This window comes from Boleophthalmus pectinirostris, unplaced genomic scaffold, assembly GCF_026225935.1.
Source record: "Boleophthalmus pectinirostris isolate CB_2022bp ecotype Guang Dong unplaced genomic scaffold, ASM2622593v1 HiC_scaffold_3, whole genome shotgun sequence".
NCBI lineage: Eukaryota > Metazoa > Chordata > Actinopteri > Gobiiformes > Gobiidae > Boleophthalmus > Boleophthalmus pectinirostris.
In genome coordinates this window covers 2,102,215-2,118,088 of record NW_026571299.1, presented here as the reverse complement: position 1 = coordinate 2,118,088, position 15,874 = coordinate 2,102,215, and the positions used below count along the sequence as shown (strand labels likewise).

The 15,874-nt window shown below is 44.4% G+C and overlaps 1 protein-coding gene across 1 annotated transcript in view; it reads left to right on the top strand.

Annotated features, from left to right (window-relative positions):
* rnf130 (ring finger protein 130) overlaps nt 1-12,443 on the top strand; it is a 31,813-nt gene extending 19,370 nt beyond the window's left edge. Inside the window, exons 8-9 of the mRNA XM_055160159.1 lie at nt 7,903-8,071; nt 11,903-12,443. Of these exons, the coding sequence (XP_055016134.1) occupies nt 7,903-8,071; nt 11,903-11,994 (261 nt within the window). The 3' untranslated portion in view covers nt 11,995-12,443. The remainder of the gene's footprint in view (nt 1-7,902; nt 8,072-11,902) is intronic.
* The last annotated feature ends 3,431 nt before the right edge of the window (nt 12,444-15,874 follow it).

The window sequence follows — 15,874 nt, the reverse complement described above, 5'->3', positions numbered from 1 at the left end:
CCTGGTTCAGTCCTGGTTCTGTTTCAGGTACCGGTCCTGTTGTGGCGGTGATGATCCCGGAGCTGTTTGGCAGGGAGCTCCTGTCGCTCCTGGAGAGGAACCTGACGGTGCAGGTGCGGGTCCTGGTCGGGGCCCGGTCTCAGAACTCGTCCCGGTCTTCGTTGGTCTTCGTCTCCGTGTCCTTCATCGTCCTGCTCGGGGTCAGCTCGGCCTGGCTCCTGTTCTACTGCGCGCAGAGACTCCGCGGGTCCACCAGGGGGCGCACCCAGGTGAGAGACCAGGACCAGACCAAGACCAAGACCAAGACCAGACTAGAACTAAACCAGACCAGGACCAGACCATGACCAGACCAGGAAAACACCAGGAAAAGACAAGGAAAAGACCACGATCAGACCAGACCCAGACCAGGACCAGACCTAGACCAGGACTAGACCAGGAGCTGGACCAGACCAGGACCAGTCAAAGGCCAGAGTACAACCAGAACAAGACCAGAGCAAGACCAGAGCAAGACCAGACCAGGACCGGACCGCGACTAGACTATGACTAGACCAGACCAGGACCAGGATCAGAACAGGATAAGACCAGGAAAAGACAAAGAAAAGACCACGACTAGAGCACTACCAAACCCAGACCAGGACTAGACCATAACCAGAGCAAGACCAGAGCACAACCAGACCAGAATCAGAGCAGGACCAGACCAGAATCAGACCAGAATCAGACCGTGACCAGACCAGGACCAGACCGGGACCAGACCAGGACCAGACCAGACCAGACCAGACCAGACCAGGACCAGACCAGGACCAGACCAGGACCAGACCCGCCCTCCTGTCCTGACCGTGTGTTCTTGTGGTGTAGAGAGGATTTGGAGACGCAGCGAAGAAAGCGATCAGAAAACTGACCACACGAACCGTCCGGAGAGGAGACAAGGTAACACAACACAACAACACAACAACACAACACTGACACAATAACATAACACAACACACAACACTGACACAATAACACAACACAACACACAACAACACAACACAACACACAACAACACAACACAACACACAACAACACACAACACACAACACACACACACACACAACACACGACAAAACACAACACAACAGACAACAACACAACACACAACAACACACAACACAACACACAACAACACACAACAACAACACACAACACTGACACAATAACACAACACAACACACAACAACACACAACACACAACACACAACACACACAACAACACAACACACAACACACAACACACAACAACACAACAACACACAACACACACACAACACACACAACAACACAAACACACACAACACACAACACTGACACAATAACACAACACAACACACAACAACACAACACACAACACTGACACAATAACACAACACAACACACAACACACACAACACACAATAACACAACACAACACACAACACACAACAACACAACACACAACACACAACACTGACACAATAACACAACACACAACAACACACAACACTGACACAATAACACAACACACAACAACACACAACACTGACACAATAACACAACACACAACAACACAACACACAACACTGACACAACATACAACATACAACACAATACAACACAACACTGACACAACACACAATACAATACACAACAACACACAACAGACAACACTGACACAACATACAACACACAATACAACACACAACAACACACAACACAACATACAACAACACACAACACAACACACAACAACACACACAACACAACACACAACAACACAACACACAACACACACACAACAACACAACAACACAACAACACACAACAACAACAACACACAACAACACACAACACAACAGACAACACACACACAACACAACAACACAACACACAATACAACACACAACAACACACAACACAACAACACACAACACACAACAACACACAACAACATACAACAACACACAACAACACACAACAACACACAACAACACAGACACAACACAACACACAACACACACACACAACACACAACAACACACAACACAACACACAACACTTTTTTCATCATGGTGCATGTATAAACACAGTATCCTGAATACGTCGACATCAAGTTGATTTGACCTGGATTATTTTCACGTTTGTCGTTTGTTTTTCCAGGAGACAGACCCAGACTTTAATCACTGTGCCGTGTGCATCGAGTCCTACCAGCTCAACGACGTGGTCCGAATCCTGCCCTGCAAGTACGACCCCTGACCCCTGACCCCTGACCCCGAGTGTCTGTGACGGAGCGAAGCCTGCACATTTACACTGTGCTCTTCACTTAAACTGAACACACTCTCTCCAAGTGTTTCCTCTGGACGGTCGTCTGCCACATTTGCCCTCACATGTGGTGGAAAAAGCCTGTAGCGTCTCAAATGTCCACAGCTCCTGATCCAGCCTCTTGCTCGGTTTCCATGGATACGGGAAAAACAAACCGCTCATTTCACAAAATCCAACCGTCCCTAACTCGTGTCCTTTGAGCTGCTCGTGTTGCACTTCTGAGTTGGTTAAAAATCCCCTGATATGATGTTAAAAACTGAGCTCAAAAAACAAAAAAAGGTAACACTTTATAATAACTACACCTTATTTAGCCTTAATAAAGCATGAACAAAGACTTAATTAATAATGATTCACGCTTCGTAACTACTTAATTACTACCTTAATTAGCACTTGCACTTAATTTGCCTGTGCTGTAAATAGTTACTCATAATTATTTCATACTTAATTACTCATGAACTAACCATTTGAGCATATTAATGATCACTGTTGGGCAAGTTACTTTAAAACTGTAATGCGTTATTTATTACTTATTACTGTCATTTCAAAGTAATTCATTACATTACAATATTACTGCATTTAAAATTGTAAGGCATTACATTACTATTGCATTACTTTAAGTTACTCTCACCAAAATAACTGCAAAAAAGCTGAACTTTTGAGCCGTATATGGACTGAACCAGGACTAAACAAGGTCTAAACCAGGACTAAACCAGAGCTGAACCAGGACTAAACCAGGACTATAACAGGACTAACCTCAGACTGATTCCAGGATTGAAGAGGAGGACTAAACCAGAACTGAACTAGGACTAAAACAGGACTCACTGTCAGGACGGGCTCGAAGGTGACCGCAGGAGAAAGGAGCGGCTCTGCTCTGCACCTCATGGAGGTAAGAGCGGCTGTTGCTCGATTGTTCTTTATGGACCCTGCTGCTCAGGCTCACGGTCCTGATTTCAGCAACTATTTGCGGGTACAAGACCCGGTGCAAAACTCTGCTACAGCGCGTAACAACTACCTTCCTTCAACGTGTCCAAACTTTTTGTGGCGATGGTTTGCATCGTCCTCTGTCTTTTGGGTGTGAGCGCAGGAGACTTTGTCGGTGCAGAACATTTCGTCGACGTTGTGGATTTTGTCGGAGAGAAAACTTGCAGACATACAGCACTTCAGAATCACACTGCTAGAGATTGAACATTTATTTAAATTTGGCAGCTGAACACATTCTGTACTGTACAGGAGACAGGAGTCCCTTAACCGATCAGGACACAGCGGGAGGAACGCAATACGTGTTCATACACTAAAAACAAAAGGCATGCAAAATTGCACAAAAAAAAAAATTTCTAAAAAATCTGCGAAACAGCGAGACCGCGAAAAGTGAATCGCGTTAGAGCGAGAGACGACTGTAAGCCAGGTCTAAACCAGAAGTGACCCAGGTCTAAACAGCGTAGAGTTCTGGGTTGGTCCTTTCGCCCGTGGTTAACTGAAGGTTTATCCGGCCGCGTCTCCGGCGTTTCACCGCTGCTGATTTCACGGTGATTTTAGCGAATTTCTATGAAGAAAAACCCACCACTTCAATCCAGGTTAAAAAAGCATTGTAACGCGCGTTACTACTCACATTTGTACCGAGTAAAATATTAACATTTTTTCCCCCTGTAATGCCGAACATTACTGCGTTACAGCAAAAATCAACGCATTACAGTAATACATTACTTTTTATAATACATTACTCCCAACACTGTTAATGATTTGTAAACTATGAGAGAATGATTTACTAATAATGCAATACAATGATAATTCAGGCAGCTGTTATCTGTTAGTTAAGTCTTTTTGAGAGCTTTTCTAAAGTGAAGACTAATTATCCTTTATTAAGCATTTACTAAGCGTGAATCATTATTAATTAAGTCTTTGTTCATTATTAATTAAGTCTTTGTTCATTGCTTTATTAAGGCTAAATAATGTGTAGTTATTATAAAGTGTTACCCAAAAAAAGTTTCCAAAGATGCTCAGTGTGTGAGCCAGGCAGCCACAAGAGCAGCCAACCACTCTGCTGCTGCCAAGAGAAGAAGTCTTGAATTGAAAGTCTCTCTCTTTCTCGTCTAACCCTGGTCTCTCTCTGGTCTCACACAAAACTTACACTGTTCTTCTTTTGAAACCGAAAACACGCGGTTCCACCTTGTGACGTCATTACGTGCCAATACAGGAAGTGCTCCGTTGGGCTTTTAAACTCCGCACACCTTCGCTAGAATCATTTGGATAATTTAAGCCCTGTATCTGACAAACTTTAAAGTCACAGCTGTTGTTTTATTTTGCTATTTTATCCGTAAGTAATTTCCTATTCCTCATGTGGAACTCTGCCCCAAACTCCCCCTATAAACCGCAGGCCTCAGTGAGCTTCAAAAAACTGGAGCGGAACGCTGTGGTGACGTCCCACTCCCTCAGAACACGTCTTTATTCAGTCGGTGGTTTGGATTCATTCGTGAACGTTTGAATCTTGCTTCGTGGGCCACCCTGTTTAAAGCTGCACTGTGTAGCTTTTCCGGTTCAGAGTCCGTCACCTGCCGGTTTCTATGGAGATGTCACTGCTCTGCTTGGAATGTTCCGCAGTGTGACATTAAACGGCTCTACTTTACGTTTATTCAATTACAGGTGGTTTTATGGCACAAAAATACCCAGAAAAGCAGGCGTTCTGACTGTGAGCGGGGTCGCCTCTCCACAGATCTTACCTGTAACTTGATCTGGTTTGGTCTCCATGGAGATAGAAAGGTTTAATGCCATACTGTGAAACATCTCCATGGACCCTCCACTAGAGAAGTTACACAGTGCACCTTTTCACTTTGCCTCTCTTTTGCTGTAATATCGTGTTGTGTTGTTGTTTTGTTGAGTTGTGTTGTTGTGTTGTTGAGTTGTTGTTGTGTTGTTGTACTGAGTTGTGTTGTTGTTTTGTTGAGTTGTGTTGTTGTGTTGTTGTGTTGCAGACACGTGTTCCACAAAGGCTGTGTGGACCCGTGGCTGAACGAGCACTGCACCTGCCCCATGTGCAAACTGAACATCCTGAAGGCGCTCGGCATCGTGGTGAGCAACGACGACGACGCGCACAGAAATCACCGTGACAACAACAAAACACCATGACAACAAAACTCTGTGACAACCAAACCCATGACAACAAAACACCACGACAACCAAACACCATGACAACAAAACACCACGACGACAACCAAACACCATGACAACAAAACACCACGACAACAAAACACCACTATGACAACAACCAAAACACCATGACAACAAAACACCATGACAACAACCAAACACCATGACAACAAAACACCATGACAACAAACCAAACACCATGACAACAAAACTGTGACAACCAAATACAGTGACAACAAAACACCATGACGACAACCAAACACCATGACAACAAAACACCATGACAACAACCAAACACCATGACAACAAAACACCATGACAACAACCAAACACCATGACAACAAAACACCATGACAACAACCAAACACCATGACAACAAAACACCACGACAACAAAACTCTGTGACAACCAAATACAGTGACAACAAAACACCATGACAACCAAACACCATGACGACAACCAAACACCATGACAACAAAACACATGACATGACAACAACAACAACACCATGACAAAACAACACAAACGACAACCAAACACAACACGACGAACAAAAACACCATGACAACAAAACACCACGACAACAAAAACACCATGACAACAAAACACAAACAACAACCAAACACACGACAACAAAAACAACCATGACAACAACCAAACACCATGACAACAAAAACACCATGACGAACATGACAAACACCATGACAACAAAACAAACTGTGACAACCAAATACAGTGACAAACAAAACACCATGACGACAACCAAACACCATGACAAAAAACAAAACACAACATGACGACAACCAACACCATGACAACAAAAACACCAATGACAACAAACAAACACCATGACAACAAAAACCAACCATGAACACAACCAAACACCATGACAACAAAACACACATGACAACAAACACCATGACAACAAAACACCATGAACAAACACAAACCATGACACACCAACAAACATGACAAACAACAACACCATGACAACAAAACACCATGACAACCAAACACCATGACAACCAAACACCATGGCAACCAAACACCATGACAACCAAACACCATGACAACAACCAAACACCATGACAACAAAACACCATGACAACCAAACACCATGACAACAAAACACCATGACAACAAAACACCATGACAACAAAACACCATGACACAACCAAACACCATGACAACAACCAAACACCATGACAACAAAACACCATGACACAAAACCATGACAACAACCATGACAACAAAACACCATGACAACCAAACACCATGACAACCAAACACCATGGCAACCAAACACCATGACAACCAAACACCATGACAACAACCAAACACCATGACAACAACCAAACACCATGACAACAACCAAACACCATGACAACAAAAACACCATGACAACAAAACACCATGACAACAACCAAACACCATGACAACAAATCACCACGACAACAACCAAACACCGTGACAACAAACACCATGACAACCAACGACTATTACAGTCAGATACCATAACAACAAAACACCACCACAACAAAACAAAAGTAAGAAAGTAAGTACACTGTTCCTACTACTACTACTACTACTACTACTACTGCTACTACAACTGCTACTACTACTGCTACTACAACTGCTACTACTACTGCTACTACTACTACTACTACTTCTACTGCTACTACTGCTACTACTACTACTACTACTACTACTACTGCTACTACTACTGCTACTACTACTACTACTACTACTACTGCTACTACTACTACTACTACTGCTACTACTGCTACTACTACTACTACTACTACTACTGCTACTACTACTGCTACTACTACTACTACTACTGCTACTACTACTACTACTACTTCTACTGCTACTACTGCTACTACTACTACTACTGCTACTACTGCTACTACTGCTACTACTGCTACTACTACTACTAGTACTAGTACTACTACTGCTACTACTACTACTAGTACTACTACTGCTACTGCTACTACTACTACTGCTACTACTACTACTACTACTACTACTGCTACTAGTACTACTACTGCTACTAGTACTACTACTGCTACTGCTACTACTACTACTACTGCTGCTACTGCTACTAGTACTACTACTGCTACTACTACTACAACTACTGTACTACTACTACTACTATTGTACTACTACTATTACTGCTACTACTATTACTACTGATACTACTACTACTACTACTGTACTACTACTAGAGCCCAAACCAGCTTTCACAACAAGAGCCCAGCCACACATTTTCAGGTGTGTCCGAATGTCCAGTGAGTGAAAAAGTAGTGGAATCTAAATTTCTCACAATGCACTTTAAAAGATCGATCACTTACACGTCTCAAACCAAAATGAAAACAAAAAACAAAACTTGTGAGCGTTTTTTTTTTTTTTTTCTTCCCCCAGACCAGTATCCCGTGTGTGGACTCGGTCTCGTTGGACGGATCCCGGTACAGTCCCGCCTCCCGGAGCCAGAGGACCCCGCTGAGTGACTCCCTGCAGCCGTCAATCATCCTGGAACCCAGCCCCGCCCACCCAGAGGCCACGCCCACTGACATTACCATCACTGTGACCAGTAAGAGCCAAACGGGAAACGGGAAAAGAGGAGAAAAGAGGAGAAGAGAGAGAGGAAAGAGAGGAGAGAGAGGAGAGGAGAAGAGAGAGGAGAAGAGGAGAAGAGAGGAGAGAGGAGGAGAGAGAGAAGAGGAGAAGAAGAGAGAGGAGAGGAGAGGAGAAGAGAGGAGAGAGGAGAAGAGGAGAGGAGAAGAGAGAGAGGAAGAAGAGGAGAAGAGGAGAGAGAGAGGAGAGGAGAGAGAGAGAGAGAGAGAGAGAGAGAGAGAGAGAGAGGAGAAGAGAGGAGAGAGAGAGAGAGAGAGAGAGAGAGAGAGAGGAGGAGAAGAGGAGAGAGAGAGAGAGGAGAGGAGAGAGGAGGAGAGGAGGAGAGAGGAGAGAGAGGAGAGAGGAGAGAGGAGGAGAGGAGAGGAGAGAGAGGAGAGAGAGAGAGAGGAGAGAGAGAGGAGAAGAGAGAGAGAGAGGAGGAGAGGAGAAGAGAGGAGAGAGGAGAGAGAGGAGAGGAGAGGAGAAGAGGAGAGAGGAAGAAGAGGAGAGGAACAGAGGAGCAGAAAAAAGAGAGAAGCAGAAAAGAGAGGAGAGAAGGAACAGAAGAATAGAAAGCAGAGGAGAGAGGAACATAAAAGAGGAAGAGCAGAAAAGAAAGGAACAAAGGAGAAAGGAACAGAGGAGCAGAGGAGAGAAGAACAGAGGAGCAGAAAAGAAAGGAACAGAAAAGAGGAACAGAGGAGAAAGGGACAGAGGAGAGAGGAAGAGAGGAACAGAAAAGAGGAGCAGAAAAGAGAGGAGAGAAGAACAGAGGAATAGAAAGCTGAGGAGAGAGGAACAGAGGACGAGAGGAACAGAAAAGAGGAACAGAGGAGCAGAAAAGAAAGGAATAGAGGAACAGAAAAGAGAAGAGAGAAGAACAGAGGAATAGAAAAGAAAGGAACAAAGGAGAAAGGAACAAAGGAGCAGAAAAAGAGGAGCAGAGGAAAAGAGGAGGAGAAAAGAGAGGGGCAGAAAAGAAAAGAGAGGAGAGAAGACCAGAGGAATAGAAAGCAGAGGAGAGAGAAACAGAAAAGAGAAGAACAGAGGAGCCGAAACGAGAGGAGAGAAGAACAGGAGGAGAGGAGCAGAAAAGAGGAACGGAAAAGAGAGGAACAGAGGAGCAAAAAAGAGAGGAACAGAGGAAAGAGGAACAGAGGAGCAGGAAAGAGAGGAGAAGAAAAGAGCAGAGCAGAGGAACAGAAAAGGGAGGAACAAAGGAGAGGGGAACAGAGGAGCAAAAACGAGAGGAAGGTCGGAGAGAGGAACAGAGAAGAAAGGAACAAAGGAGCAGAAAAGAGGGAAATAGACGAGCAGGAAAGAGAGAAACAGAGGAGAGAGGAACAGTGGAGCAGAGGACCAGAAAAAAAAAAGAACAGGAAAAGAGGAACAGAGGAGCAGAGGAAAAGAAACGAGAGGAACAGAGGAGCAGAAAAGAGAAGAACAGAGAAGAGAGGAGCAGAAAATAGAGGAGCAGAGGAACAGACGAGGAGAAAAGATCTAACTGAGACCAATAAAGTTTGGTTCTTTTCTCTGGTGTCTGCTCCTTCGTTCCTTCAGGTTCACTCCTTCGTTCCTTCAGTTTTACTCCTTCGTTCCTTCAGGTTAACTCCTTCGGTTCCTTCCTTCGTTCCTTCAGGTTTTACTCCTTCGTTCCTTCAGTTTACAGTCCTTGTTTTCCTTCAGTTTTTACTCCTTCGTTCCTTCAGTTTTACTCCTTCGTTCCTTCAGTTTTACTCCTTCGTTCCTTCAGGTTTACTCCTTCGTTCCTTCAGTTTTACTCCTTGGTTCCTTCCTTCGTTCGTTCAGGTTTACTCCTTCGTTCCTTCAGGTTCACTCCTTCGTTCGTTCCTTTCAGGTTTACTCCTTCGTTCCTTCAGGTTTCACTCCTTCGTTCCTTCAGGTTTTACTCTTCGTTCCTTCTTCCTTCGTTCCTTCAGGTTTACCTTCAGTTCCTTCGTTCCTTCAGGTTTACTCCTTCGTTCGTTCAGGTTTACTCTTCGTTCGTTCAGTTTTACTTTTCGTTCCTTTTTACTTCCTTCAGTTCTTCAGGTTCACTCCTTCGTTCCTTCAGGTTCACTCCTTCATTCGTTTCTTTCAGTTTTACTTCGTTCTTCGTTCTTCCTTCAGTTTCCTTCGTTCTTCAGTTTTACTCCTTCGTTCTCAGTTCACTTTCGTTTCAGTTTACTCCTTCGTTCCTTCAGGTTTCACTTCCTTCGTTCTTCAGTTTTCTTCCTTCAGTTCACTCCTTCGTTCAGTTCTTTCTTCCTTCGTTCCTTCAGTTCCTTACTCCTTTCTTCAGGTTTACTCCTCCTTCGTCCTTCAGGTTTTACTCCTTCGTTCCTTCAGGTTTCCCTCCTTCCTTCAGTTTCTCCTTCAGTTTTACTCCTTCGTTCCTTCAGTTTTACTCCTTCGTTCCTTCAGGTTCACTACTCCTTCGTTCTTTCAGGTTCATTTCAGTTCTTTCTTCAGTTTTACTCCTTCGTTCCTTCAGGTTCACTCCTTTTTCTCTCAGGTTCACTCCTTCGTTCCTTCAGGTTCACTCCTTCATTCTTCAGTTTTACTCCTTCGTTCCTTCAGTTTACTCCTTCGTTCTTCAGGTTCACTCCTTCTTCAGTTCTCCTTCAGTTCTTTCAGTTTTACTCCTTCGTTCCTTCAGGTTCACTCCTTCGTTCCTTCAGGTTTACTCCTTCGTTCCTTCAGTTTTACTCCTTCGTTCCTTCAGGTTCACTCCTTCTTTCCTTCAGTTTTACTCCTTCGTTCCTTCAGGTTTACTCCTTCGTTCCTTCAGTTTTACTCCTTCGTTCCTTCAGGTTCACTCCTTCGTTCTTCAGGTTCACTCCTTCGTTCCTTCAGGTTCACTCCTTCATTCTTCAGTTTTACTCCTTCGTTCCTTCAGGTTTACTCCTTCGTTCCTTCAGGTTCACTCCTTCGTTCCTTCAGGTTTACTCCTTCGTTCCTTCAGTTTACTCCTTCGTTCTTCAGTTTACCCTTCAGTTCCTTCAGTCCTTCGTTCCTTCGTTCCTTCATTCGTTCCTCCTTCAGTTTTCAGTTTTACTCCTTCGTTCCTTCAGTTTTACTCCTTCGTTCCTTCAGGTTTACTCCTTCGTTCCTTCAGGTTTACTCCTTCTTTTCTTCAGGTTTACTCCTTCGTTCCTTCAGTTTTACTCCTTCGTTCCTTCAGTTTTACTCCTTCGTTCCTTCAGGTTTACTCCTTCGTTCCTTCAGGTTCACTCCTTCGTTCCTTCAGGTTCACTCCTTCGTTCCTTCAGGTTCACTCCTTCGTTCCTTCAGGTTCACTCCTTCATTCTTCAGTTTTACTCCTTCGTTCCTTTAGGTTTACTCCTTCATTCTTCAGGTTTACTCCTTCATTTCTTCAGTTTTACTCCTTCGTTCCTTTAGTTTACTCCTTCGTTCTCCTTCGTTCAGGTTTACTCCTTCAGTTTTACTCCTTCGTTCAGGTTTACTCCTTCATTCTCTTCAGTTTTACTCCTTCGTTCCTTCAGGTTCACTCCTTCGTTCCTTCAGGTTCACTCCTTCGTTCCTTCAGGTTCACTCCTTCGTTCCTTCAGGTTTACTCCTTCATTCCTTCAGGTTTACTCCTTCGTTCGTTCAGGTTTACTCCTTCGTTCCTTCAGGTTTACTCCTTCGCTCCGTGGTTTTCTTTTGGAACAACATTTAATACGACCCATTTGTCTGACAGTTGAAAAATGGAGGAGGAGGAAGCGAGGCGAGAGAAATGTGAGGCGGCTGTGCGAGGAGGAGCGCGTGACCATCTCCTGACGATCTTCTGATGCTCTTCTTTCAGGTGGAGTGCAGCTCTTCTCGCCCGTCGCGCCCCCTCGTGGCGTCGCCGAGGTGGAGCTCCCAGAATCAGACTTTTACGAAGACAAGTCCTGATCGCGGCCCTGGACTCTGGTCTGGTCCGTGGAGGTCTGCGGCGCCAGGACCCGGTCTGGAACCCCCGGAGCCCGCCGCCGTGGAACGCTTCTTTTGGTTCTTCCACTTGGGGACTCGATCAGACCTGGACCTGGATCCGGACCCGGAGCGTATTTTGTAGGACTTGTGCCGAACAGTATAAACGCCGGCTGTATTTAAACCACTGAACGTATCCTATAAACATGTGGCTAATGTAGTGAGCCGCACCTGCACCGAGACGCCCCGACAAACGCACAACGACACAAACACTACGTCCATCGTGTGTGCTCCGTTTGTGCTGCAAAAAGTTTTGTTTGTGCTGCTTTTGTTTTGGAGATATTAACGATTATTTTATAGGTTAAATTAGCATCAGCAGCCTCCAGTAAACTTCGAAATGCTCTAAAACGACACAAAATGAGGCAGGGACTCTCCACCCTGAGGTCGTGGTTCTCCGGGCGGGTGGAGAGTCTCTGCCTCAAGTGGAGGAGTTCAAGTAAGTCGGGGTCTTGTTCTGGAGTGAGGGGAGGATGGAGCGTGATTGACAGGTGCAACGTCAGCGGTGATGCGGTTGCTGTATGTTGTGGCCGTTGTGGTGAAGAGGAGCTGAGTCGAAATGCAAAGCTCTCGATTTACTGTCAGTCTCCTTTCCTCCCCTCACCTCTGGTCATGAGCTCTGGGTAATGACCGAAATGACCAGATCCTGAAATAAGCGCTCGAAATGAGTTTCCTCCACAGAGTGGCTGGGCGCTCCCTTAGAGATAGGGTGAGAAGCTCGGAGTAGAGCCGCTGCTCCTCCACGTGGAGAGGAGCGTCTGAGGGGGAGGACGTCTGTTCTGATGTCTCCTGGGTGTCTCCCTTAAAGGGTGTTCATGTCCCACCTTGAGGAGGCCCCGGGGAAGATCCAGGACACACTGGAGGAACTATGTCTCTGGGCTGACCTGAGAAAGGAACGCCTTGGGATCCCTGCTGCCCCCGTGACCCGACCCGATAAGTGGCAGAAAATGGATGGATGATTCTTTTTTCGGTCAAATTGGGGTCAGCAGCCTCCAGGAATCTTAAAAATTCTCTCTAAAACCACACAAAACTATGTCACTCTTTTGTGCTTCGTTTGTGCTGCAAAAAGTTCCGTTTGTGTGATTCTAGTTCTTAAGTTTTATTTTGGGCTGATGACATCATCCAGCCCCTCAAAATGTTAAATCGCCTCAAAGCAGCAGAAAATTATACGAAACGTTTATATTTCATTTGTGCTGTGACAGTTTTCATTTGTGCGAGTTTATTTTTTAAAGTATTACTTATAAATTTTTGCTGAAATGATATGACGTCATTGCTGTTTAACATTTTGAGACGCTGGATGACGCCATCAGCTGAAAATAAAACTGAATATCTTAAGAACCACACAAATTAAACTTTTTGCAACACAAAGGAAGCCCAAAAGATTGACTCCGTTTTGTGTCGTTTTAGAGCATTTTGAAGTTTCCTTGGGGCTGGCTGATTTCAAGTTGACCTTTAAAAGAATCGTTAATATCTCCAAGACTAAAAGAGCACAAACGAGACTTTTTGCGGCACAAACGGCACACAAACGATGGACGTAGTTGTTGTGTAGTTGTGCGTTCGTTGGGGGATCTTCGGGAGGTGTGAGCCGCAGCCTTATACTTGGTCTGTTCAGATCTAGACCTGGTTCCGGGTCGGACCTGCAGCTGCTCTCGACGAAGCCCTTTAAACAGCTGAGAGGTGGACCCGGGCCGGTCTAAAAGTATCTAGCTGAACACTTTATAAAGGTCCTCGCCTCATTATCTCTTCTCCGCAGATGTAGAACGGTCGATCTCGCCTCGACGAACGAAGTCTGACCGAACGAACGCGCCAACGAAACCGCCGACTGAGTCCAGGGCGACGCCGATTTAAACGAACAAACAGAAATCTGGGACGAGGCGAGAGTGAAGTTTTTCAAGTCCAAGATCAGTCCTGGTTTAGTCCCGGGTCGGTCCTGGTTTCGTCCTGGTTTAGACCTGGTTCAATCTTGGTTTAGTCCTATTTTGGCCCCAATTTTAGACCTGGTTTAGACCTGTTTCAGTTCTGGTTCAGTCCTGGTTTAGTCCTGGTTTAGTCTTGGTTTAGTCCTGGTTTAGACTTGGTTTTAGACCTGGTTTAGACCTTGTTTAGTCCTTGTTTAGACCTTGTTCGGTCCTGGTTTAGTCCTGGTTTAGACTTGATTTTAGACCTTGGTTTAGTCCTTGTTTAGACCTTGTTCGGTCCTGGTTTAGACCTGGTTTAGACCTGGTTCAGACCTAGTTCAGTTCTGGTTCAGTCCTGGTTTAGTCCTGGTTTAGTCCTGGTTTAGACTTGGTTTTAGACCTGGTTTAGTCCTGGTTTAGTCCTGGTTTAGACCTGGTTTAGTCCTGGTTTAGACCTGGTTTAGACCTGGTTTAGTCCTGGTTTAGACCTGGTTTAGTCCTGGTTTAGTCCTGGTTTAGTCCTGGTTAAACCTGGTTTAGTCCTGGTTTAGTCCTGGTTTAGACTTGGTTTTAGACCTGGTTTAGTCCTGGTTCAGTCCTGGTTTACTCTTGGTTTAGACCTGGTTCAGTCCTGGGTTTAGTCCTAGTTAAAACCTTGTTCGGCCCTGGTTTAGACCTGGTTTAGTCCTGGTTTAGTCCTGGTTTAGTCCTGGTTTAGACCTGGTTTAGACCTGGTTTAGTCTTTTGTCTTTCATGCGTCGTTTTTTTGTCGCTGATTCTGTGAAAAACGCCGAGAGGCTGAACACCAGATCCACCGTTCTACATCTGTGATCTCTTCTCGTTCTTCTCTCTCTTTCTCTTCTTTTTCCTCTTTCTGTCCATCTTCCTCTCGTCTTTTCCGTTGGTCTGAATGGCTCTATACTGGCCAGCATTTATACAGCGTATCTGTATCTGTAACATTCAATAAACTCTTCAGAAAAGGCCGCGTGCTTCTTGTGTCCGTCTCCGGTGTCACTGATTTAACACTTAAAAAAAGAAAAGATGTGATTGTATTTTTAGACGGTTTATTGGCCCTGTCAGGTTCAGCGTGTTTTAGTTTCGCACATCGAGACACGACAGAAACACGACACGAGTCTGTACGAGTCAGGTCCATCTGCTCTTCTCATCATTTATGTTATCAGGTTCTTTTTTTTTTTTTAAACCCAGGAGTTTGTGTTCATCCTGACGGTTTGGACGACGGCACCGACCTGCGCTCGGTTCAGATCAGAATCACATTCTTCATTGTCAAATCTTTAATTCAGGAACACAGGTCCAACTTTAAAAAACAGGAAAACAGACACAAGATTCAACTCAACTTGAAGATTTTTATTGAAATTGTTCAGTTCCTTCAGCAATCGTAGTAGTAGTAGTAGTAGTAGTAGCAGTAGTAGTAGTAGTAGTAGTAGCAGTAGTAGTAGCAGTAGTAGTAGTAGCAGTAGTAGTAGTAGGTAGTAGTCAGTAAGTAGTAGTAGTAGTAGTAGTAGTAGTAGTAGTAGTCAGTAGTAGTAGCAGTAGTAGTAGTAGTAGTCAGTAGTAGTAGCAGTAGTAGTAGTAGTAGTAGTAGTAGTAGCAGTAGTAGTAGCAGTAGTAGTAGTAGTAGTAGTAGTAGTAGTAGCAGTAGTAGTAGTAGTAGCAGTAGTATTAGTAGTAGTAGTAGTAGTAGAAGCAGTAGTATTTGTAGTAGTAGTAGTAGTAGCAGTAGTATTTGTAGTAGTAGTAGTAGCAGTAGTATTTGTAGTAGTAGTAGAAGCAGTAGTATTTGTAGTAGTAGTAGAAGCAGTAGTATTTGTAGTAGTAGTAGTAGCAGTAGTATTTGTAGTAGTAGTAGAAGCAGTAGTAGTAGGTCGAAAACCTTTAAAGTAAACAAATAT